Below are 25,699 nucleotides of genomic sequence, written 5' to 3'. Positions count from 1 at the left end.
AATGCACTGGCTATTAAAAACACAAAACTAAAACAAAAAACCTCACAGGAGATCCAGTTCACAGATCGCTCCCAGAATCACATCCAATCTGGCCCCTGAACTTTGGGTTTCAGTCGTTTTCTAGCAGTTTTCTTAACTTTTTTTTAAAAAAAATGCAAAATGGGAAATCCAGTTCAAAGTAGCCTTGGCTAACTCTGTTGAGAAAGGGTATTTCTTCTGCCCAGTCACCTTTTGTCATTGTGCAGAGGAAGGATTTTTTTCCCTACTGCAACGGCAAGTTTAAGTGATCTGTTAGATCAAACACTCACGTGCGAGTTATAGTACATGGCATGTAAGAATCCTGGAGATAGCCGCCCAACAGTCAGTAAGAGCACATGCTAAAAAGTTTAAAATTGGTCGTTTATTTATTTATTTCAGAAGAGGGATAACTCCATTCAAAACACACGAGGGAGTCTAGTTCACGGTTCATTTTGCAACGAGAAATGGAAAATGTCTTAAGCAAAAACGAGCTGAGATTCAGAGCATCTCCTCCTTGGGCAAGAGACTGTTAAACACTTCATCTTCCTCCCTAGTTGTTGTGCTCTTGAAGTGCCTGAGCCATGAAGAGTTTGCCCAGGTTCTGTGCAGTGAACTCCTTGATGTTCTGGCTATAAGTATTAATTTGACCTGCAAATGAACAGAAAGTGGGAGGTGGGGAAGAGAAAGAAAGAGTGAAAGAAAGAAACATTTTAAAATCTGTGAATTCATGGCCCTAGAGAATGTCCTAATATTCCATCCCATCCCACAAACATTCTCTCACACTTTATAGCATGACCAAGAAACAGAACTCGAGAAACACGTTTGCAGACAAAGAGTGGGATGGGAGACAGAAGTTAAGAGGCTGGGACAGCCCCAAAATTTTATCCATCCTCTTCCAAACATTCGGCCTCCCCATCTCCACAAACATTTTGCAACACACCAAGAAACAGAATGCCAGCATATAGACAGGAGCACCACTGAGTTTGGGAGGGTGAAATAAAAAGAGGTTGCAATCTGGATTCTCTGCAAAATCTGCAGATTTTGCAATACCGGAATTACCTAGGAGCTAGCTTTGCCCTCCTCACCCCACCCCACCCCACGTCTAGCCGGGGGGGGGGGGAGAAAATGGGGTGGTATCCAACTCAAGGATTGACACTTGCACAATGGAAAAATCTCACCCCCTCTCCTCCCGTGTGCACCCTGTGCTCTCCCCCAAAGGGTTGAGGGAACCTTAGAAAAGATTTAGCGGGGCATGGGGCGGTGAGGGGCAAGATCTGTTGCACAAGTCTAAATCATTGCACTGTCCTTCCTTCCTTCCTTCCTTCCTTCCTTCCTTCCTTCCTTCCTTCCTTCCTTCCTTCCTTCCTTCCTTCCTTCCTTCCTTCCTTCCTTCCGGTTGAGATTCTTTGGTTAGAGGGAACACAGGCAGGACCAAATTTGGAAAGGAAAAACCTACCCTACTTCTGCTCTACCAACAGGGATGGATGGGAGGGTGAGGAAAAGGAGAGGATATAGAGGATGCCTCTACTTGACAAGTACTGGCTAGACCAGGCATCCCCAAACTTCGGCCCTCCAGATATTTGGACTACAATTCCCATCATCCCTGACCACTGGTCCTGTTAGCTAGGGATCATGGGAGTTGTAGGCCAAAACATCTGGAGGGCCGCAGTTTGGGGATGCCTGGGCTAGACCAAAGGAGGAGAGAGGCAAGAGAAGTGACAACTACATAGCAAGTCTACTGGATTTAGTGTAGATTTCTTGAGGCCAAATTGGCTAGCCACAGACTTGCTTGATAAACCTCAGGTTTCCCACCTGTAAAATAAGCCCCTAACTCACAGGTCTGCTGCAAGTATCAGTAAGACCCGTGCATCACTTTCCCTGCTCTGGAGGGGATAATTCAAATGTAAAAATGACACTTAAAACACAAGCCCGTGCGCATTTACATCGGCATAAAGTTGATGGAATCCCATTTTCGCACCAAGAAATGTGTGCATTCTGCAACTTATTTTTCTCTTTTTAAAAGGACTAGTTACGGTCGTGGGTCTGGGGTGGCCTGAGGGCTGGATGTGGCCTGCAGAACTTCCGTGTTGAGCCTTTGGCTTGAGGACTCCCATAGGAATCTCTTTCCAAACCCAGCTTCTGCATGCATGGGATAGAAGGAAACCTTTGTGGAGATTGCAGTTTGGGGAGAAAAGGCTGTAGCTTTTCCCCTCCTGTGCCCCTTAATCTCTTTGAAGAGCATCCCCTTCTTCTAGCTATAAGTCAAACCGCTGCTATGAGTGTGTGTGCTGTGTGTGGCAATGCATGCATGTGAGAGTTATGTGTGTATAATTGTGTGCCTTGAATGAGTGTGTGTGGACCCACCCACCACTGCCAAGCAACTTGTGGAAGGCTAGCCATGAGGTAACCTCTCCCTTGGGCTGAAAAAGGGCCCCTGGTGTGGGTGGTTGTGTGACATGTGATGCTTTCTGCTGGCCTATGTGGCTCACATTTGTTTTGTTAATTGCTCAACATGAATTGGAGGTTTGCTGTTAAAAATGCAAGGTTGTGTTTGTTAGAAATCCTATCGAGGCAGCAATACTGTATGTAACATGCTCCCAGGACTATGCAGGATCCCACAGTATTTGATACGCTACAGGGATTTCTGGGAAGGCTATGAAGAGAATAATTCAGACTGTCTCTCTTCGACTGTGGGCCTGGAAACTATGCTTGCCTCATCCACCTGACATTTTGTGGGTCATGTTTTTGTTAGCTCCCTCACATTATTAGTAATTTCTCGAGCCAGCAGGCTGTGAAGGCTTTGTCTGAAGTGCTGTACAAATAAAAAAAAAGTGTCTCCACCACCCCATTTTATTATTATTTTGTACACACTCTGCCTCTGCAGTTCATTTCTCTAGCTAGTCAGGAAGAGCACAAGAGAGAAAGAGAAAGCCGGATTATCAAAATTAGAACTGCTTAGCAGACTAACACACTTCCAATTTAATGCTCTACTTTAAAAAGTTTCTAAACGCCTCAGAGACAAAACCACCCGAGTCTCAGCTTTGATCCCCAACTTAATTCCGCGTGCAGTAAAATAGTGAACGTTTTCATCTCTTTTCCTGACTCTGCTAAAAAGAAAAGCATTTTGGCCGAAGGCTGCTGGAGTGTCAATTGGCTGCTCCTTGCCTTAACTCTAGAAGATGGTCGAGGTATAACCTACCAGAAAACAGACATAAACAAGTGTAATTTTTTAAAAGTAAGAGCTGGGGTGTGCTTTTTGCACTACATGGTTCCACTATAAAATTGTTCCCTGTGTGCTATTTGTGAAAAGGGGGAGCTGCAGCATTTTTTTGGTGAACATCAAATTTCACTCCAAATTTTGTTATCAATGTGCCGTCATTAGCCCTTGCCCTTGAACCAACCTGGGATAGGGGATAGAACTGAAAACATAGTATCATAGAAATGTAGAGTTGGAAGGAAATGTGAAAGTCCAACCCCCTGCAATGCAGAAAACATTTGCCCAATGGGGGGGGGGGGGCTCAAACTCACAAACAACCCCTGAGATTTAAGAGTCTCGTGCTCTACTGACTGAACTACCAATGTGGATAAAAAATCTGGGTGCTTGGTGGGTAGCTTTCAAACTGCTGATGCAATTAACAGAAAAAGGTCCATGTTTCTGCAGTACGAAAAATGGTTCTCTCGCCTTGCCTGTTCACCCCCTCCATTTCACAGTGTGCAGTCTACCCATCTGCCTTGAGCTGGGATTTACGTGCCTCTTTTTTCCAAAGGCAAAATATCGAAGAGAGAAAAACCATGCACTTACCTGTTTCATCTCACTTCGGCCACCTTGGATGAACAGGGAACAATGTGAAGATGCTTTTAATCCCAAACACTACAGGCTCAGCTAAACGAGGAAGGGCAGCCCAAGGAACTACTGTACTATTAAAACAACTTTGCATCCTTCTGGAAAGAAGGTCGGCATGGGGGAGAACTACATCTGAAAATCTCGCTGGGATCACCAGCCTGACATTAAAGCTCAGTTGTGTAGTTCCAGGACATGGTATGAAGGCACAGGATAAAGCCCCCTTGCTAGATGGGGAGCATGATGCCTGGAGCTCCATGGAAGAAAGGCGGGGATATAATGAAAAGGAAAGGCACACAGACACACACTAGACACAAACACACAGACAGACAGACACACACTGGCTATTATGGTTCCCATTTGGATATAAAACCAGGACTCATTGCCCAATGCTTCACCTACTTTGCAGCATTTTGCTGATTCTCATGAAAACATTACTCAAAGAAGCGTAGTACACAGGGCCATTGAAGAGTCACAAAGAAAGAAGAAGGCTGTAAGTGTTACCTGCAATCAACAGCGAGTCCATCCTGGGAGGTGGCTGTGGCGGCTTGAACAATTTGTTCATGTCCTCCTCCGGAAGGGGTGGCTCTCCCCTACTTTGACGCTGCAAGTTCTCTTGCTGACGTCTCTGCTGGTACTGGAAAAGGAAAAGAGGAAACATGGTGGTAAGACTCTCTCATCCAAAGGGAACCCCTAGGATTTCTCTGAAGAATGCAGGGGAGCTGCCTTTCCATATACTGAGCTTACTTCACGCAGCTTAAGCTGGCTTCAAAACGTTCCATTTTGCTGGCACAAAAATGCTGTTAATTGTTGTTGAGCTTTAAAATGAAGTGGTTCCCATCTTGTTCCCCCCCAGGCTAAGGAACATGGCAGTTTCACACACCCCTCTCACTGGGTGATCCATCTACCCCACCTAAATCAGCAATGTGGTCTATAAAAGAAATTGGATTGGGTTTGTGGGATGGGAGGCCATTGCCTAAATTTGCACCACTGGAGATGCTGCTGGACTGGGGGGCTAATCACCATTTGGCCTGGCCCCTGAAGCTTCTGAAGCAGAACAGGCTTCACTGTGTATGCTACAAAAAAATACTACAGTGGTACCTTGGTTTATGAACAACTTGGATTAAGAACGCTGCAAACCCAGAAGTAGGTGCTTTGGTTTGTGAACTTTGCCTTGGAAGCAGAACATGTTCTGCTTCCTGTTGAGTGTGTTCCATTTGTAAATTGAGTCCCCCGCTGCTATGGGAAAGTACTCCTTGGTTTAAGAATGCTTTGGTTTAAGAATGGACTTCTGGAAAAGATTAAATTCGTAAACCAAGGTACTACTGTACTGAGACTCAGAAGCCACCCAAACTTGTGCCCAACTCTCTGGATTCTGAGAAGTTCAAAAGCAGAACTCAGAATGGGTCCAAGAAGTAGACATTTATGCGAAAATCTTAAGTCCATCAATTTTTTTTAAAAAACTGGGTTTTCTACTGCCAATTTTGCAAGTCGGTAACTTTTACCATGGGATCAAGAGGCGGAACATTACGATTAGCAGCGGAGGGGGTGGATATTGGGTGGGAATAGAGCCAAGAAGTCACACATAAAACTCTGCAAAATCCTTTGCATCTCAGAGCGCATGTAACAACTCAATAAGGTTGGAGGAAGGAGGGGAAAGTGGCACAATTTGCCGTATGTTTGAGAGGGACTGAACAACTGTGCTGGCTTTAGTTATGTAAAGCATGAATCTAGTAGCACTTCCAGAGCAGCATTTTCAATACACCTTAACCTGCTTATTTAGATGCAAAAATGGAGCAACTGGCAGCAAGGGAGACAAGGCAGTTAGCAAAACATTTATTCTCAGTCGTCTCTAATCTTTAAAGGAACAATGGTGTTACCTAAGAGAGCAAAAGGTACAAAAACCTCTAAATGATTTGTGAAGCATTCATAATTTGCTGGTTTTTGCTACTCAAATGGCATTTTTATTTATTTATATTTTAGAGCTGGGTTTCTTAAAGCTTCTGACTGTTGAGCAAAGAAATGTGTGTGACATTTTATTGCTTGATAGCAGAACCAAAATACACCCAGATTTAGAAAATGTTAGCAAATAAGAGCTTAAAGATCTGTATCTCAGCACGAAAGCAGAAAAAATAGGGGAGAGGAGAGGAGGAAAAAGAAGATGGATATCAGATACATTTATTTTTTATACTTTGCACTGAGTAGGTGCATTATGTACCAAAATTGCTTGCTCTTGCACAGAACTGTTCTACGGTATATCTCAATAAATGAACAGGCTTGAACATGGTGCAATGAGCCACATTTACAGCAATTATAAGTTAAGCAAGAACTGGTGGGGTAACAGTCCTGGATTTCTACCACCACCCCTCCTTCAAATCAGTTTTTCCATCTCCAAAACCTTCTCATAAATTTGCCCCTGCAGATTTATATTGGCAAGCGAATGAGCTGGAAGGAGCCATAGCTCAGCCCATGCTCTGCATGTAATGAGTGTCTAGGATACAGAGATTAGATTTCCGAACAGGCTTGTGTATTTAAGAGATGCAATACAAAGATCCTTCAATTTGCATCTATTACAGAAGCCACATATTGTGTCGTTTCACCCCAAACAGATGTGATTCAGCCCCACCCCCCCAAACCAACCTGGTGTTTCTGCTGCTGCTGCTTGCTGGTGTTCCTTAGATAGGTGTTGTATTTGACAATATCCTGGCTCATCTCATCCACTCTGTCCATCAACAGCTGCAGGCTCTTTCCAAGGTGATTACTGAAATGCACAAAGAAAGATGGCATGGTGAAGGTTTGCAGCAGTGATGACTGGACACAATATTTTGCTTCTGCAGGAATATTAATTGATGCTTCTCTGTGAATTCACAGCCCACTTAAAGATCATTTAGGAGAACAGCTCTGTTAATTTAGCTCAGGCATGGGCAACCTTAGTTCTCCAGATGTTTTCAAACTACAACTCCCATGATTCCTGACCACTGGCCCTGTTAGCTAGGGATCATGGGAGTTGTAGTTCCAAAACATCTGGAGAACCAAGGTTGCCTATACCTGATTTAGCTCATGCTCTGAATAAGAAATAGTTGAGTACGATCAACTGGGCTTGACGCATAACACCGTACGCCACCTCTGTCAGGCCCAGAGGTCATCAGAAACCCTAAGTCAGTGTTGGCCAAACTTGGGTCTCCAGCTGTTTTGGGACTACAATTCCCATCATCCCTGACCACTGGTCCTGTTAGCTAGGGATGATGGGACTTGTAGTCCAAAAACAGCTGGAGACCGAAGTTTGGCCAACACTGCCCTAAGTGGTCAGTTGTTACTTCAAGGCCACAGCTAAATGATAAAGCTCCTGCTTTGTATGCAGGAGGTCACAGATTCAATCCCTGGCATCTTCAGGTAGGACAGAGAGATCCCATCAGAAATCTTGGAGAGCTGCTACCAGTCAGTGTAGACAATATTGAGCTAGGAGGGCTAATGCTCTGGTTTGGTATAAGACAACTTCACAGCAGCCTTATAAGATCAACTGTCCCATGCTGAGAAAGTATGGTTTTTTGTTGCTGCTGTACCGTATTTTAAATGCTTGGTTTTCTAACTATTCTCTTCCCCCTCCCACTGCACACGGGTTTATTTATTTCAGGCTTTTTATTCTTTGACTGTAAGGGATTTAATTAAATCATATTTCATGAATACTGTGATCCAATAAGGGGGCTCTAGCCACTTAGTAAAAGGAGGGTGCAAAGCTAAAATTAAACTAAATTAACTGGGATTCAAAACAGAACCAGGTATGCCTCGAGAAAGAAGCTAAGGCTGCTCCACATTGTCTCCTATTCACAGGATATTTCCCTTTAAAAACCAATTTCCTGCTCAACCACCTGAGAATCTGTGACATTGCTTGCTTAAGCCAACAATTGATTTTCTAGTAACAGTTCATCTCCCTAAGAGAGGGCCTCAAACAAACAGCAAAACATTCCCAGGACTCAAGAATATGTACTGCAGCAGTATCCCACATTTTGTGTTCTTTTCTTATTGTACCTCTTCCCCATCCCAAACTGTCTTTTTAAAAAAGAAAAGAAGGTAGGCTTGTGGGCAGGGCCATGCTAATCTTCTCTGTATTGTTCCAATTTTAGTATATATCGTTCCAATTTTAACCTGACTCAACTAAGGCAGAGGCGCAATGACAACAAGCACCTGTCCACAAGTAGAATAGAACAACTTTTCCTTCCTCTTGCACCTGCCATGCCCACCCCCCATTCTGCTCCAGAGTAGATTTGGGGGGGGGGGCAAGAGGAAGAGGACATCTTATTACCGTACTTAAGCATTACTGGGTGCGCATGTATGTCAAGCTAAGCCTTGTGCACGCCACCCAGTTTTGTAATGGCCTCACTGTAAAAGATTCCTGAATCCCATTCCTAATAAAAACACAAAAAACCAAGGGGGCTCATTGAAAGGTCCTCCTGAATTAGGAAGCTTTTTCTAGCATAAAGGGAAACTTTCTTCTCCTCCTCTGAAGGAAGGAAGGGGTTGCACAACTCAACCCTGGCTATGCATCAATATACAGTAATGCATACCACTAACTCAACTAGCGGGGCATAGAAAACTAAGGAGCAGCTCCCCACAGATGCCAGGGATAAATAAAAGCATTTTGGTCAGCCTGTGTTACTGGAGTGGGTGGGATAGAGACACTGAAATAATTAATATCAGCCTGAAGGGAGAGATATGTTGAGAAGGAAAGAGATACATGGGAGAATTCTAGGAGGGGGGAGAGAGTGCTTAGGGACAGGGGTGGGTGGTTTTGCTATGATCCCTGTGCCACAAAACTACAAACAAGGCTATTCTGCACCAGGAATTATGAAGTGTGATGCCTAACAAACTATTAAATAATATTAAGTATGTAAGCTGGTCAGGGTGTGTCTGTGTGTTGGGATGGGGATTTTGGTTTCTCATTTGCTTCCTCAAATTACAACTGTACAGTCTTTGTTTTGTACTTTTCTTCCAAAACAATAAATATACAGTTGTACCTTAGGAGCCGAACGCCTTGGCACTCAAACGCTTTGGTTCTCAAACGCCACAAACCTGGAAGCGATTGTTCTGGTTTGCAAATGTTCTTTGGAACCAGAGCGTCTGGCGCAGCTTCCAAATGTTTTGGAAGTCAAATGGACTTCCAGAACGGATTCCGTTCGACTTCCAAGGTACGACTGCACACAAAAAAGTTAACGGCTTAGGCTTTCCTTCCCCACTTTTCCCCAACCTCTCCTTCCCACACCTCCTGGTTAAGTGACGAGGCACATTGATGCTGAAGTATACAAGATGCTGTTCAACAAAAAGAGCAAAGAGGGTTGGAAATGGCACACTGCATTTTCCTTTCAAAGGAGCACTTACTTGCTTGCGAGACTGAGCAGCTCGTGTCTATCTGCCACTCCTGACTTCTTTTCCAGCTCCCAAAGAAGAACATTGATGAGGTAGGAATTCTTGATAATGATTGGCACCTCTTCAAACATGTTTTCAAAGGCGATGCTTGCTTTTTTCAACCTGCAGAGAGAGAGGTCCCTGTAACAAACTTGGCATGCGTGTGCACCTGGACCGAGGAAAAATACTCCGCAGGTGATTAGGGAGAGTCCCAGCTTTTTTCTTTTTACCCTTCCAATTCAGCAAACTGTCAAACTTTTATAGCAAACTTGGGAAAGAGTGTGGAAAACCCTTTTTAAAAATTTTCTGGGAGCTTGTGAAATACTTGCGGGAAACAGAGAGAAGCAAATTGGCTTGGAGTCTAAATACTGTACAGTACAGCAGTAGCTTTCAAAGCAAGAGTACCTTTTAAGCTCACTAGAGGTCCCTTAATGAGGAAATCAGTAATGGTGGAATAAATGGCTCTGTCCCAATACTGATCGTTTCCAACTGTATGCAGTTGCCTGAGTGTATTGAGAGTGTTCTAGGGCCATAGCAGGCCTGGTCAGTATTCTGTACAAACTAAAGAGCACATGCCCCCAAATCCTCTGCAACAGGACCTTCTCAGTGGTGGCACCGCAGCTTTGGAACACTTTCCCAGAGAGGTTTGCCTGATTTTCAAGTTTGTTGCCTTTTATGGTTCAAGAAGAAAACACTACTTTCTCCAGGCTATTTAGAACTCCAATTTGAATTCAGATTTTATCTGGACAGGTCTGCTCTCGCTTTTGTTCATTTTCACTTATTGTATTTGTTAAGTTGCACAACAACCTGATGTTGAAGTTTTATACGCTTAAAGTCAAGACACTATAATAAAATCTGGATAAAGGTGCTAGATTGGAAAAAGTTTCTAGCAGGTGCCTAAAAAATTATATAGCAAGGGTGCCTGTCTAATATCAATAGGTGAAGAGTTCTAAAGCCTCACCAAAAGACCAACAGCTTGTAGTTAGTGAACGAACATTATGTGGCACTTGTAAAAGATCAAAGTGATCGAGCAGGACACACACGGGGCAAAGCAATCCTTCAGGTAAACCGATCCAAATCTGGCTTTACATGGCAATTTATGAACTTGGTCTGGAAGCAAATTAACTTCCAGTGCATATCTCAGAGTGTGTGAGGTGCTGCCAGGATCTAACCCTGTCATTAATTGAGCTGCAGCTTTCTGCAATAGCCGCAGTTTCTGGACCAACCACAAAGGGACCCCCACCTAGAGTGCAATGCACTGACAATCTTGACTACTGTGGTCAAGGTATTATGGCCAAGGAACAGGTGGTGGAAGGAGTGCCAGCTTGGCCCTGTGACCGTGGGTGCCCAGGTCCGTGGATGCCATGCAGAGTGCATGGCTCTGGCACTCAAATTTGTGGATGCCCAGCCCCTTCAGGGGGAATTTTGTGTGTGCTCGTGTATCCAAGGCCCCAGGGAGTTGGCACCTATGGGTGGTGGAATCTACTCGGAAGTCTACCCAATTACAAATCTCTGCTGTCTTTTTGCAGCCCATTGAACACCTTTCTTTTTACATAAGACCTTCAAAGTGGATATTTTTATCCTAGCCTGTACCTGTATTTTTGTTTTCATATAAGAATGGGTTTTACATACGTTCTTATTGTTAAATTGCTCGGGATGCTTCACAGGAAGTGGCTCACAAACGGAATGAACTAAAATAAGATTAGCCAATATCTGAAAATGTTTTCAGGGACAGTGGTGATTTCTTTTGCAAAATTTTAAGGTAAAGAGTAAAATGATTATTTTCCCCATTCTTTGCCATTTTGCTTATATTATCTTCCCAATTTTTCTATTTTTTTTTTAAAACTCAAACAGTTCCTGAGACTAGGAAAGAAAAGGACAATCTGTTGGGTTTGGAGGTGGGCAGAGTGCTGTGTAAATATTTGTTTCACAAATTGGAGAAGGAAGTGTTGGTTCCATCCTTTTAGAGACTGCAAAAACCATCAGTGTGTATTTGAAGATTTGGGGGGGGGGGGGGGAGATGTGGCAGAATAGTAATTGGGTTTCCTTTTAGAGAAAAAAAGAGATCCCTTTGGATGTTTTGAACAACTTAAAAACAACGAAGAAAATGCAGCTTTCTTCTTAATCTAACACATAATAGAAAGCAATATCATAAGAAGAATATGTTCTGTAATGCCCATTAAAACACCGTCTCTCAACGAGAAAATGTTTTGGAAAGCATATTTACAAATATATTCTAATAGTTTATTTTTCAACGTTTTTCTTTAAAGTGAGTAAATCTGTTTCAAGTTCTCAGAATGAGTTGACATGCAGCATGGAGGACAGCAGTTTGGATGCTGACATAGAATAAAATCTCTCTCCTGAGAACAAGGCAATCTTTTACCCTTTCTGTCTAATATATTTTTACATTTATATTATATTATTTTTATTTATTTATTGCATTTATATCCCACCTTTCCCCCAAGGAGGCCATGCCCACTGTTCTCCCCCTCTCCATTTTTACCTCACAACAACACTGCGTAATAGGCCAGGGTGTGAGAGAGTGACTAGCCTAAGGTCACCCAGTGAGCCTCATAGCTGAGTGAGGATTTGACGTCTGGTCCTGATCCAACACCGCTGCACCACAGTGGCTCTTGCTTTCAAGTGGTTGAGATCTGGCACTGTCTCAACTTAAACCTTCTCCCGCTTCGTCTTGAGGTTCAAGATCCTCCAGATGGGAGATGGAACCCAACATCTGGAGGTCACTGATTCTGCACCCATGTTATAGACCCCCAACACCCATGTTATAGGCCCCTTCTTCTACTTGAATGACAAAAGGCAACCATCAAAAACACACCACCCTTGGCTTTCTGCAGAGATGGCTGAAGGACTACGAGGTGGGGCGATTCTTTGGGGTTCGAGCCATTCAGAAAAAGCTCCGCATTCATTACTGGCACTGGGCTAGTATTAAATTCAGATTTATTAATAATCCAAAAGTATCTAATAATCACTCTCTCACACAGGCACCAACCGCACATACAGAAAATGCAATAGAAGAACCCATTTCTAATCAAACAGATTTACTGAACTGGGGCTCTAAAATGAGCCTGATTCCCTAGTCCTAATCCTCAGAGGGACGTGGGTGGCGCTGTTGGTTAAACCACAGAGCCTAGGGCTTGCCGATCAGAAGGTTGGCGGTTCGAATCCTCGTGACGGGGTGAGCTCCCGTTGCTTGGCCCCTGCTCCTGCCAACCTAGCAGTTTGAAAGCATGCCAAAGTGCAAGTAGATAAATAGGTACCACTACAGCGGGAAGGTAAATGGCGTGCTCTGGTTCGCCAGAAGCGGCTTTGTCATGCTGGCCACATGACCTGGAAGCTGTACGCCGGTTCCCTCAGCCAATAACGCGAGATGAGCGCCACAACCCCAGAGTCGGTCATGACTGGACCTAATGGTCAGGGGTCCCTTTACCTTTACTCGTCATTAGGTCCTAATCACACCACTAAAATGCTTTGTGTTTAGTAGGGCAAATGAGGCTCCACATCTGGAAATCGTTGGTAAATTATTGCTATTTAAAAGATACATGGTTTGGGCTATTTGTAGTCATTGAACCGTTCTGGTCCAAAATGGAAAACTGGCATCTCATCCTAATGACTGGATAAAGAAGGTATCAGTATATGAGATAATGGGAGCATATACTGTACTCAGTATTTCCAGAACTGGAGATACAGAGAGAACACTCAAGACAAATTGTCTGGAGAACGACCTATGTAGACCAGTTCACGATCTTACAAGTTGGAATAGTTACAAGAGAAGACACTGCTGTCACAAAGATTTCATAACTCAGCACTCAGATTCAGAACCCTGAGCATTTCATTTCCTCTCTTCCCTGCTCAATTTCATTTGCCTTTAACACTCATCTTCTGTTTGGGATGACAGAGTGCAGCACATCTCTCTGCGGTGAAGTAAATGCTGCTTTCTTTAACCCTATTCACCTGTGGAGGCCTCGACTATTTGCAGCTACTGAGAGATTACATGCATCATCCAAGGCTGCTATAGGGCTTTGCTGCGAGGGATTTCATCTCTTTGCTCCCCTTTTCTGCCACCCACATTCCAAAACATCCCCTCACACTTACGCTTCTGGAGAGAAATCTTTCTCTTTGCAAACCTCCATCAATTTAGGTGTCAGCCTGTAGGCTTTTAAGGAAAGGTATCCGTGGCCAGTTTTTATAGGATCTGAGAAAGAACAAGAGGAAAGCACAAAAGATACCGAATATTCATCAACAGCACTTTTGGCTGGGCAGGTTTCATTTCATTTTTAGACAAGTTTCTAAAGTTTTGCTAAAGAGGATTTAAAAAAAAGTCAACTTTGAGGAACATAGTAATGCAAACTGCATACAAACATACCATGCAAAGTCTTTTCCAAAGACTCAAAGCACCAGACCTATCAATAAAAACATTTTAACAGTGGAAACAGATTCCCCCAAATGAACAGTTGCAAAATCCGCAACTTTTTAATAAGGTAAGCAGTGAAATAAAATGAAATAAAAATCCAGATTAAGAGGATGATGAAAAAGAAGATTTCCTGTAGACTGACTTCCTTCAGGGAAGAATCTTAATAGTGGAATTGGTGCCCAGGGGGGGGGGGGGGAGAGATCAGCTCTAAGCCTTAACCTCTCATGGTGGCTGGACAGGAGAAATCTGTTACTGGTCTTTGTCCTGCCTTCAGAATGCCAAGTTCTGCACCCAGTACCACGTTCTGCACCTCCATGCAGCTGTAGCTAAGACTACGCTGCAATGCTGTTACGAGGTGCACAGAGACTATACTGCGGAGATTCCAATCTTTACAATTGCAAAGACAGGCCTGTCAACTGCATGGGCAATGCTTGGTGGCAATGCATCTGTTTTGCACCCAGATGGGCCCAGGTTTGGCCCAAGTTATCTCTAGCTAAAAAGAACAGATAGCAGAGGATGGGAAAGACAGATGTGTATGGAGAGAGGTTGATTAGACTGGGCTAGATGCACAAATAGCCAGTCACTGTGTAAGGCAGCTTCTTATGGTTTCTTGGTGGTAGCAGAATAGGATCTTTTCTTCTCCAGTGGCCAGAAAGCAAAGACTTCTGTGGTTTGCATAACTTCTGCCTCTTCTGTATGCCTCACATTCTGCTACTAAAATGCCACAACAGTTTTTGAGGTTTTTTAAAAAAAATAACTAATGCCAAGAGCACCGTATCAATCCATCAATATTTATGATTTCCCCCCACAATTTATGCTCTTTCTCTGCATAAGAGATGTCCTCCTTGGAATGGCCCCTACATGATATTCAGCCCAAGATTACTGAATGTATGGCCTACCAAGTGATAAAGCTGTGTCTTAACCTGGGCTAATTCAGACAAGGTGTGTGTTAAGTGTGCTACGTGACCAAATGCTCTTCTGTTATAAACTAGTCCATGCATGTAGAAACTTAGCACTGTCAGGGAGAAACCTGGGCCAGAACATTTATCCCTGACATCTAGTTTCCTACATGCGAGCTGGGAGGAACTCTTAACCGTGAGAGTCCCCTACTGCAGTTTGAAGTGGTACAAGCCAGATACCAGTTTACTGCCTCTGTAAAAACTAGACTTACTTTACAGTGACAATGGAATAGACCTCCTGGGTCCTGGCCTCAGACTTGCACCTGGTCTGGCAAGCTCCTGGTATTCTATTAGGAAAATATTTATTTAGGTAACTGTTTCCAGTTGCATTCATTTTTTTTAAAATGTGTACATAGTTTTCATGCTGACATGCTATCGCTAAGAGTGGAAAAACTGTATGAATTAAAAAAAAACTATTTAATCTCTGGACAAGGAGCTTAACATCTGTAGCAAGATAGCAGCTGAGGTAGGCTTGCCAAATAGTAAACTCACTTTTTTTTCTGTTTTTGAAAAAAAGTTAACATTTGTGTTGTCTGAAACGGAACATAGTAAAACTTTTAGCAATCAGTGATAAAACGAAAACCAAAATAGACTGAAACAAGTGGAAAATTAATCAAGATCTGATGATGCAAAGTTTCCAGCCAGTATAAGTATACTTTAACAACTTGTTCTTTACTGTAATCCAATTGTTAACATACTGAAACAATTTTGGGGCAGCTCATAAGATTGATCGTATTCATTAGTATTTTTTCTGACAGATACTCAGGACGTTACATTCGCTTCTCAGCTGGAAACTATATGCGAGCCTGCCAGATATGGCAAAACTGTGAGTGTTTGGGGAGGGGAAGGCTATAAAGCTGTTAAATTGCCTACGGTTCTGATACAGCGCAGAACATCTGGTCTGGAGAGCTTGAGGAAACGCCATTAAAAAAAAAAAAAGTCCGGCAGAAAAGAAAAAAATCTTTGTGCTACGGAACAGGCCAGGTTTTGTACGCTTCTGTCAGATGCATAAAAAGGAGGGGAAGAAAGGGGGGGATACTTGGCAAAGCTGCAGGATGATTGGTCAGTCACGTACAGAGCCAGACGCTCTAGCAAGCAGGGTTTGTTAAGACATCTGGTCGAGTTCCACCAGCCGCTTCCACGACGGAGGGGAGAGGCGGAGGGATAAAAATGAAGCAGCTACCCCAGCATTCCAAAACGTACACATCAGGGCTCTGATAGCAAGAAAAATAAACAGTGAGAAGGAAACCCTGTCTAGACTTCGCTGCTGCTGAGGCTGCTGCAGACACAGGGTTGGTATTTACTTGGAGAAAGCCTGCCAGGGCCGCTCTTGCAGGCGAGGAGGTGGGGGAAGGCAAAAAATAGCCGTAATAATATTGGTGCGCGCGTGTAAAATAATACAGGAAGCGGCACACTGACCGTAAATGAGAACGACAGATTCCTCAATGGCGTGCTGGTAGCTGAACTGGGAGTCCAGGAGGGCACGGGTGACAAAGGAACCATAGTAGGTGGACTGGTACCAGCCGACGTGAAGATGGTCAATGTTGACGTGGCGGAGGCTCCTCATCATCTCCATCTGATACTGAACTGGAGGGGGAGAGAGAGAAAGAACCAAGCACTTTAAAGGAGAGGCTCAGATTTACATTACCCAACGTTTCTGAGCAATGCGCCGAATAAAGGCGACTTGCTACTGGTGGTAGAATGGGCAGGAACTCGAACCAGGAGCATCTTGAGGCTGCACAATTGAGAAGCAAGGAAGAGAGTCGTTCTATTCATTCCTGGAGTTTTTAAGACAAACATGTCTCTTTTTTTCGAAATTGGCTTGGGCAGGTCTGCTGCCTTGACATGAGAGATCTAGCAAAAGAAGTGGGGGGGGGGTTGCTCTCAATATTGAGGGATGAACTGTGGCAGAGGACAGGTTTTGCTCTCAGGAGATCTCAGCTTCTGTCCCTGTCTATCATCTCCGGTCATTGCCCTAGCCTGTTAAAAGGTTCAAGAAGAAAGTGGAGGGACAGGCCTTTGCTAAGAGCCTTGTGAGCTGCTGTCTGTCAGGGCGATGATGGGTGAGTGGTATGAAGCAGGCATTTCACCTGGTGCAGCAGCGATGGGAAGCAGGCCCACTCCCTAGGCTCTGCTGAAGGACCAAACCCTGAAGGTCCAAACCCCTCATCAGGCTCCTTCAACTGCCACCTAGCAGAAACCGTTTCATCTGGCAGCAGCACAGGGAGGCTTGCTCGACTGTGACACAAGCACTCTTTAGACCAGGATGGCTTCCATTTAAGGAGGTCATTACCAAAAACCCTGCCAGACTGTTCTGCTTTCCTCTTTCCCTCTCATCCTTTTTTTCTTTTGCGCCACATCTCTTAGATTATAAGCCCGAAGGCAGGGAATGTCTCGCCTCACTTGTTATTTATGTCACATTAAGCTGCTCTGTGAACCTTTTCCATCCAAAAAGCAGGTTAAAAATGCTTTAAATCGGAGCTGGAGAACCTGTGGCGCCTCCCGACGTCGTTGGACTACAGCTCCCACAGTCCCTGACTACTGGGCTCGCCGGCTGAAGCTGATGGGAGTTTTAGCCCAACAGCATTAGAAAACCAAAGATTCTCCATCTCTGCTTTAAACAAGTTCCTATTGTGAGAGAGGGCCAATCAAACGGCCTTCCCCATCTGTTAAAAATGACAGCTTCCCTCAAGTATGCATTCCCGAACATGTCAGAAATATAGGATATTGCCTTTTCCTACATGGCTGCTGCTGTTTTTAACCACTGCAATTTTTGGCAGCTTTTTAGTCCCTCTCGCTGCTTTAGTTTTCTCCCAGCTCTATGCTTAGTTCCTGCCAGCATCCTAGACAGTCCACTGCTGCCTCCTGATCTGACCTAGTTATTATATATGCTCCCAGGTCAGGCCTGTGTTTTCACCACAGCAACATCCTGACTTTAGACCTGCTTGTGTAGCTTGGTGTCCTTGCCTGTTATATCTGCCCGCCCAACCCAACTCTCTTTCAAGTCCAGCAGCTTCCCCTCTCTGCTTCTATTCTCATTCCAGCCCTTGTGCTCCATCCAATTCTAGTCCAAACCCTGGTCAGGATTCCCATTTCAATTCCGCCGTAAGCTCTGTTTCCTACTGCCCAGAGATAAGTCTTTCCCTCCCCTCAAAGAAACCCTATAAAGCCAATTTTGTTTTATTCACGGTGGATACTTGTTTAAAATGTACCTGTAAAGTATATATGCAGGGTGCCTACGTTTGTGCTAATCAAATCTAACCCGGGTACAGTGGTACTTTGGTTCTTGAACTTAATCCGATCCGGAGGTCCGTTCGACTCCCGAAACGTCCGTGAACCAAGGCGCGGCTTCCAACTGGCTGCAGGAGCTTCCTGCACTCAAGCGGCAGCTGCATCGGACGTTCGGCTTCAGAAAAAACATTCGAAAACCATAACAATTACTTCCAGGTTTTTGGTGTTCGGGAGCTGGTTTGTTCATCAACTAAGCCGTTTGAGAACCAAAGTTCCACTGTAGAAGCATAGGAATGGGCGGGCAGTCACATCAACAGAAAACCAACGTTCTCATGGCCAGGTGGGTGGAACTTGTGGAAGACGCTGGGAAAGCAGTGACACTACTGGCCGTGTGTTGAAAGTGCAGGACAGGGGACAGAGGGCCCTCGTGCAAATTAGTACTGGACACAGAAATCTTTATTAAAGTATAGAGTCAGAGCAAGTGGGGGGGGGGACTACCACATTGGGTGTGCTGGCTGGGTCTGATGAGAATTGGGAGTACAGTGGTACCTCGGTTTAAGTACACAATTGGTTCCGGAAGTCTGTACTTAACCTGAAGCGTACTTAACCCGAAGTATGAGTGTAATTGGTTCTGGAAGTCTGTACTTAACCTGAAGCAAACTTTCCTATTGAAAGTAATGGAAAGTGGATTAATCCGTTCCAGACGGGTCCGCAGAGTACTCAACCTGAAGCGTACTTAACCCGAGGTATGAGTGTAATTGGTTCCGGAAGTCTGTACTTAACCTGAAGCGTACTTAACCTGAAGCGAACTTTCCCACTGAAAGTAATGGAAAGTGGATTAATCCGTTCCAGACGGGTCCGCGGTGTACTTAAACTGAAAGTACTCAAACTGAAGCGTACTTAAACCGAGGTATGACTGTACGGGCATACAATCTGAGACCGTTTACATGCTTAGAAACATTTGGTGGTGCTTTTCTCACTGGTAGATTCCCAAGCTGACCCTTAGCTGTGTTTACAACAGAAAATAAATAATGAAATCAAATAATGAAAATAAATAAGGAAACCAAGCCCTCTACAACAGGGATGGGTGGGTGGTAGGTCTGTGGTAGACATCTGGTTGAGCTGTAGTATATCAGCAAGGGGCTTCTTCCAACACCCCACTAAGGATGGCAATGAGACGACCTTTTCCACCTCGGTTAGCCTGCCGGCATGAAGAAAACCAACCAGGTGCATACTTTTGAAAGAAAGGACAGTGAGTTCAGATCGGATCAGAATCGGGGGGGGGGGTGTTAGGGTTAGGGTAGATCCACACAATACGTTTAAAGTACATGATCTCCACCCACCCCCAAAAAATTCCGATGAACTGTAACTTTGTGAGAGGTAAAGTTATGTGCTTTAAAATTAAATGTCCATTGAATATGCTGTTGGTGTGACCTATGTCTTTTGCACCTGACTCTGGTTGGAAGATCATGGGATTCCGCGCCGGGGGGGGGGGGATCACACTTCAAAATAGCTCCCACAAGCCTGAAGTCTACACAAACCTGTTCTACAAAACTTAGGAGGCCTAACCGCTACAAGGAACTTGGAAAGAAGAAATCAAGTTTTAAGTGCAACAACATGTCTGTGAAGAAATGGTGCTAATTTCATTGCTTCAGGGGGGTGACAATAAAATCAGTTCTCTCAGTGGCCAAGTCTTCCCTCAAACTGGAATTTACTTTGCAGTTCAAATAATTAAGTTAACAACAGAAACTAAAACGTGTGGTAAAGGCCTTCAGCTTCTTCCTCACACAAGCAGGATCCAGTTGGAGAATGGAGACAATTAATATGCTTTCATATAATATTCACACATACACACACACATTTCCAAAAGGCTAAATTACATTTTAAAACTATTTACAGAGGAAAATGAAGGCAGAGTATGTGCGCGCTAGATCAGTACCATTTTTCCCCCTTTGTTAAATATGTAAAATATTAACCTATGTTAAATGTAGACCTGTAATTGAGAAAATGTTTTAAAAATTGAAAATATGCAACAAGCGGAAAACAGAGCTTACTCATCCTTGATTCTGCTTTCATTTCAAATTTACTTTTTTAAGTAAAGGCACTTAGAAAAGAATGGCGGGGGACTGTGTGTTTTCAATTGTTAGCCCTTTAATTCCGAAACTAGCGTGCAAATATTTCCCACTGTTTCCAAATGTTGGTTGGGATGAAACATTAAATTTAGTAAACAAGTCTTGCCAGCTCCCAGGCTTGCAGATTCCCCCTTCCTTTTTCTTTGTTGTTGCCTCAGAGAAGAGTTTGGACAGTTCTGGTTAATCAGAACCATAGCCTGAGCCCAGATAAACTGTGGTTCATCATAACTAGTGTTAAACTAACTTAATGCCAGTTTATAAAACTGCTCGTTTCCACTTACTATGGCTAATATTCACCACAACTGGAGCTCAAGGTAAAGGTAAAGGGACCCCTGACCATTAGGTCCAGTCGGGACCGACTCTGGGGTTGCAGCGCTCATCTCGCATTATTGGCCAAGGGAGCCGGCGTACAGCTTCCAAGTCATGTGGCCAGCATGACTAAGCCACATCTGGTGAACCAGAGCTGTTTACCTTCCCTCTGGAGTGGTACCTATTTATCTACTTGCACTTGATGTGCTTTCGAACTGCTAGGTTGGCAGGAGCTGGAACCAAGCAACGGGAGCTCACCCCGTTGCGGGGATTTGAACCGCCGACCTTCTGATTGGCAAGCCCCAGGCTCTGTGGTTTAACCCACAGCGCCACCCCCATCCCACCAACTTGAGCTCAAACAACATGCTAAACTGTGGTTTACCTAAAATGGGGAAACGTGCATGCCGGGGGGGGGGGAACTAAGCTCATTCTCAATTTTCTAAACAATGGCTTAAAATTTACCTGGATTAAGAATAAAGTTCTCAATCAGGGCCGACTCTAGGTAGACCCCCAGTGGTGCAGGGCGCCACGGCGCCGGCCCGCCAGGAGGGCGACACGAGCTGCGCCCGCCCACTGGCCGGCCGGTCCGCCGATTAGACGCGCAGCTGCGCCTGTGGCAGCTGCGCCGGGAAACGGGGTGGGGGGGCGCCGGAGGGATCCGTTGCTCCACGGCGCCAGGGGCGCTTAAGACGGCCCTGTTCTCAATCAGTGTATAAGATCATAGCCAGGCTAGGTTTAAATAGTCACATATAACACTGGAAGATGGGAAGGAGAAATCACATGAGAAGATGTACACACTCAACCTACTAGCTTCCATCCAGCCCCTAAATTCTAGTCCCAGTTATGTTCAGACTACTCCAGAGAACTAAAATGCACAGATGTAGCTTCTCTACAGATGCATTCAGTCCCAAGTAGATTCCTAGAAACATGTTTCAGTAAAAATGAATAGGATTTACTTCCAAATAAATGCATTTAGGATTAGGATGGGTGTATTCAGAAGGTTAATCAGAAAGTAATGAATCAGGGCCATATGGGATCAAGAGTCGAAGGAAAGGCCTTATAAGAGGCTTCAAGATAACTGGAAGTCTGACGGATCAGGTACAATTGATTTCAGTGTGTGTTTCATTTGCCTCCTTTTAGGTGAAAGATGCGGGAATATCCTATTTCTAGACTTTGCTAGTAATAATCCGTCTGTCTAGACCTGTGTGTGGCACCAGACTTGTACACAGTCACCTATGGGAGGGAGTGTGTCTAAGCAAGCAAACCAGCAAGTTTTACAGAGCTGGTTTCCTTGGCTTTTTATTTTAGGCCATCAGCGTATGTGACGTCAGAGGGGGAGAACGGATGCATCCTATGGCCTCTGGAATGCTGTCCCAAGGAGTCAAAGAACTGCAGCCCTCAACTCTCTGTAAAAAGGGTAAGTTTTAAAAGTTTCTTGAATGCCAGGACGGAAGACGCCATGCAAATGTTAACTAGAAGAGGGTGCCACGACTTTGGTGCTTATTATTCTTTGCTTTGAGCTTTTCTGAAAACGAAGGTGGTCATAAAGCAATGAGGAAACAAATATCAAGCCAGGCCCGTAATATATTTTGTAATATAAAAGGGTGAATGTGTCAACAGTATGGGTAAACCTACGTATTATACAGTTGTCAGTGAGCTGAGATTGGTTGCAGCCTCCCGAGTGTACATTTGGTGATAAAAGATGAATTTGCTGTTGTTAATCTGCGATTACCCGTATGGCAATTTTCTCAAAAGAATATCTCTTCTGTGTCATAAATTAAGTAATGTGCTAAACTGCAATCCAACTCAAGTTAAGTACTTGGAGGCCTATTGATATCAATGGGACAGTGTAAAACACATACTGTACCGTAGTTAACTCTCCAACTGAAAATGGAGGTTGCCCCACTTTGGCTAGACATTTCATCATGCCCTTAAAAGAACTTTTTAAAGTAGTTAATTACACAGAACCCCCAACGAGGAAGCAAACAGAGGTAGAGGAACTGAGCAAGATTTTATTCAAATGAAAAATATTTCCTTTATTTTAGTTTTAAAAGAAAGCTAGGATTGGCTTGCCAATTCGGTTCCCAGCTCCAGGGGGGATGTAGATTTATTTCCAGATTACAGACTATCACCTTTTTACCAAAAACAAGCAAACAAACCGGGGGGGGGGGATTCGGTATCATGGCAAGGCATGCAAAATTTCCACAAGGTTGGGAATAACCATGCTAAGATCTATTAAGACGGTTACTTTCATTTCTGTTACTCTCTTACGAGAAATAAAAATCCAAAATGTGTAAAAGACCGCTTATTCTTTTTAAGGACGGGGAGTTAAATAGTATACTGTCCTAAGAGTATACAGAAATTGTCTGCCAGATTCTAAGCTGTAGTTCAATAGTGGTTAAGGAATGGCAACTGAGTACCTGAAGTGCTGATTGCACATATTCCACTGGATAGATTCCAAAAGCCATCAAGACTTCTATCCAGCAAAAACATACAATTTCAATGCATGTCCACCCATGGCAAGATTTATCTGCCTTGATCTAATTCGCCAAATATTGACAAAATTGCATGCTTAAGCCTTTGTTTCTGCTTTTCTATAAAAAAACCAAACAGATAAAATTAGTAAATCAGTGCTTTAGTAAAACACACTGAACAGTTAAAAATAAGATGACCAGCGCAGATGTCAACACAAAAGTTGCAAGGGTGCGAAATAGCAATATTTTATCTTTTTCCTGTTCAAGCATAGGTGTTCAGAGCAAAATTAAAGAGAGCCGGTGCATGTCCAGACATAGCAGTCACCTGGACCATGAGATCAAAGGCAATGCCACACCAAGTTGTAGTGTAGACTCAGGTACATTCCATGGTCCAAAGAGACAGGCTGGAATTTTGACTCCAAATGCCAGGTTTTATAATAGCTGGCAAAGAGATCGCCACACCATCTCTAACAAGCTAAATGTCAACCTGCAATTCTATTTGGTCCTCGTTGAAGCCTCATAAAAGAGACAAAGAAGAAAAAGAAAATTTCTCGGTATCTCTAGCAGAGGTGAATCTATAGTGTAAAACACACCACTAATTCAAATTCTATCAAATTATACATCTACTGACCAATATGAAAAAGATTGATTTGCATGAAACACATGCATGGGATTACAGACTCAACTAGCTAACTACAGTGATCTAAGAATGGATAACTTAAGGAGGCTATCAACAGTACAGGTTGATAGCTTGAGGCCTCATTCAGTAACAGATCTACAAGAACACCATGCCTTCTCTCAAGGTAAAAACCAGATCATCACTGTTACACAATATCATGCATTACCCACACAAAAATCATTACAGTGTAATGTACATAGCCTGCAGCACTGGACCTTGGGAGAACTGGGTTCAAATGGCTGTTCAATCATGAGGCTCTCCTTAGTCGTGTTTAAGGGTTACTGTGAAAATAGCAGGGGATAAACCTTATTCAAAATATGTTGCCCTCCTTGGAGGAGGGTGGGATTTAAAGGTTTTTTGGGGGGACCATTCCAACATGCTATGTCAGCTTAAGATGAGAAATACACAAGACTTGTGTCCATGCTGGCCTTGTGATGTCTCTCCCTGCCTCTCTACTTGCTAGACAGAAAGCAATCCAAGAAGTTTCTGCTAACCATAGTTTACTGTATAGACAAACCAGGAAACTGTGGTTATGTGGTTAACAAGTCAACTTTGCATCATGGCTTAAGATCCTGGCTTGTTTTTTTAAAAAGAAACATAACCATAGTTTATGGTTAAACCTAAACTGGGAAACTATGGTTCCTAAAAACTTCCAGGGTTAATTGCTGATTGCCAAACACAGGAAAGAAGGTGACCTTGCTCATCCGTTAAATGTAGAAACTGACACTAATAAGTCACATATGTGACTTCAGCTGACTAAGGAGATAAACCTAGGATTAAGTGTCTCAATAATGAATTGAAAGGCTTAGCTTGATCTATGGGATAACTCATTTCTGTGTCTGCATATAGGCAGTCTCAGAGATGATTTGTCAGAAAGCATCTAGAATTTATAAATGTGCCATTACAATAGCAGGAAATGCAGACACTTAAAATTCTGTGTAAAGTAATGGCTGTTCACAGAAAAAGATTGAACTGCACTAGTCTAATACAAATATAGCTTTTGTTCAAATGCTATTTTATTCAACAGATGGTGAAGCATGACAGGAAGGAAACTCGTTGTTCATGCTTAGGAGATGGCTCACCACCAAAATGGTGTCATCTTTACCAATACAGCAATTGGGAAGAACGAAGTACAAAGTCACATTTTAGAAGTACAAAGTCACAAGAATAGTGAAAGCTGCCTTATACTTAGTCAGGTCACTAGTCCATCAAGCCTAGTGTTGTCTAGCCTGACTGGTAGCATTCTGCAGTGTCTCCAAAGAGGTTCTTTCCTGGAGATGGCAGGGATTAACTTGGATCTGTGCCATAGTTCTGTGGGTCAGCATCTGCTTTGCATGCAGGAAGCCCCTGGCTTAACCTCTGGAATCTTCAGTTAGGACTAGGAACATCCCACCTTGGAGAGCTGCTGCCAGTCAGTGTAGACAATACTGAGCTAGATGGACCAATGGTCTGAGTCAGTATAATGCAGAATCCTGTGTATTCAAAGCACATATTCTACCACTGAGCTAAAGCCCTTTCCCAAATGTGCTTCACAGATTTCCAGGTCATGCTTGCACAGGGTCATGCTTGCCTGCCAACTAAATAAGGATCTGGTCCACAGCGCTGAAAGGGCTCCCCATCCTTGGTATAAAACAAAGCAAGCAAGTCTGTTAGAAAACTGGCATTACAGTTCAAGATATTGATTAAGGTTTTTTCCCCTACTTTCCAGAACCCCCCAGCCCCATGGCAAGCCAGACCTGAGCCCTTTTGAGCTGTAAAAACAGGTGGGGGGGGGAGGGAAAATGATTTCCGTTCTGGAAGTCTCAAAAAATACTGCAAGGGAGGTTTCAAGCGGCTGGGAAACTGCTGAAAAAGAAAGGGATCACGTTTAATTCGACCATGACAGTACACAAAGAGAGAGAGAAATTTTACAGGATCTATATTTGCAAAGCAGGGTTTAAACTGTGCAGCTTTTGCAACATCACAAGGAGGAGATTGGAGACATCTAAGTAAAGACTTCAAAAAAAAGAGCAACTGGTATTCATAATATTATCACTGCTCAAGAGCAAAAGAAGTTTTATAACTTAACATCTAATTTTATTTTCAGTGTTCTTTACGAGCAGCACCTAATTTTAGCACAGTAGGGAGTTTTTGCTTTTAGCAGGGTACAACCAAATTCCTCGCACTGCCATGCCTGTGAACAGCATTTTCTATGGGTTTAAGAAACAACAGCCATTACCCC

General features: G+C 43.6%; 1 protein-coding gene across 1 annotated transcript in view; it reads right to left on the bottom strand.

Annotated features, from left to right (window-relative positions):
* Positions 1 to 380: 380 nt before the first annotated feature.
* EIF3H (eukaryotic translation initiation factor 3 subunit H) overlaps positions 381 to 25,699 on the bottom strand; it is a 69,685-nt gene continuing 44,366 nt past the window's right edge. The window contains exons 3-8 of the mRNA XM_035125028.2: positions 16,073 to 16,240; positions 13,376 to 13,475; positions 9,236 to 9,385; positions 6,500 to 6,620; positions 4,364 to 4,496; positions 381 to 666 (exon numbers count right to left, since the gene is read on the bottom strand). Of these exons, the coding sequence (XP_034980919.1) occupies positions 569 to 666; positions 4,364 to 4,496; positions 6,500 to 6,620; positions 9,236 to 9,385; positions 13,376 to 13,475; positions 16,073 to 16,240 (770 nt within the window). The 3' untranslated portion in view covers positions 381 to 568. The remainder of the gene's footprint in view (positions 667 to 4,363; positions 4,497 to 6,499; positions 6,621 to 9,235; positions 9,386 to 13,375; positions 13,476 to 16,072; positions 16,241 to 25,699) is intronic.

This window comes from Zootoca vivipara, chromosome 8 (genome assembly GCF_963506605.1).
Source record: "Zootoca vivipara chromosome 8, rZooViv1.1, whole genome shotgun sequence".
Taxonomy (NCBI): Eukaryota; Metazoa; Chordata; class Lepidosauria; order Squamata; family Lacertidae; genus Zootoca; species Zootoca vivipara.
Note: the sequence above shows the minus strand (reverse complement) of the source record. Positions and strands in the feature narration are given on the sequence as shown.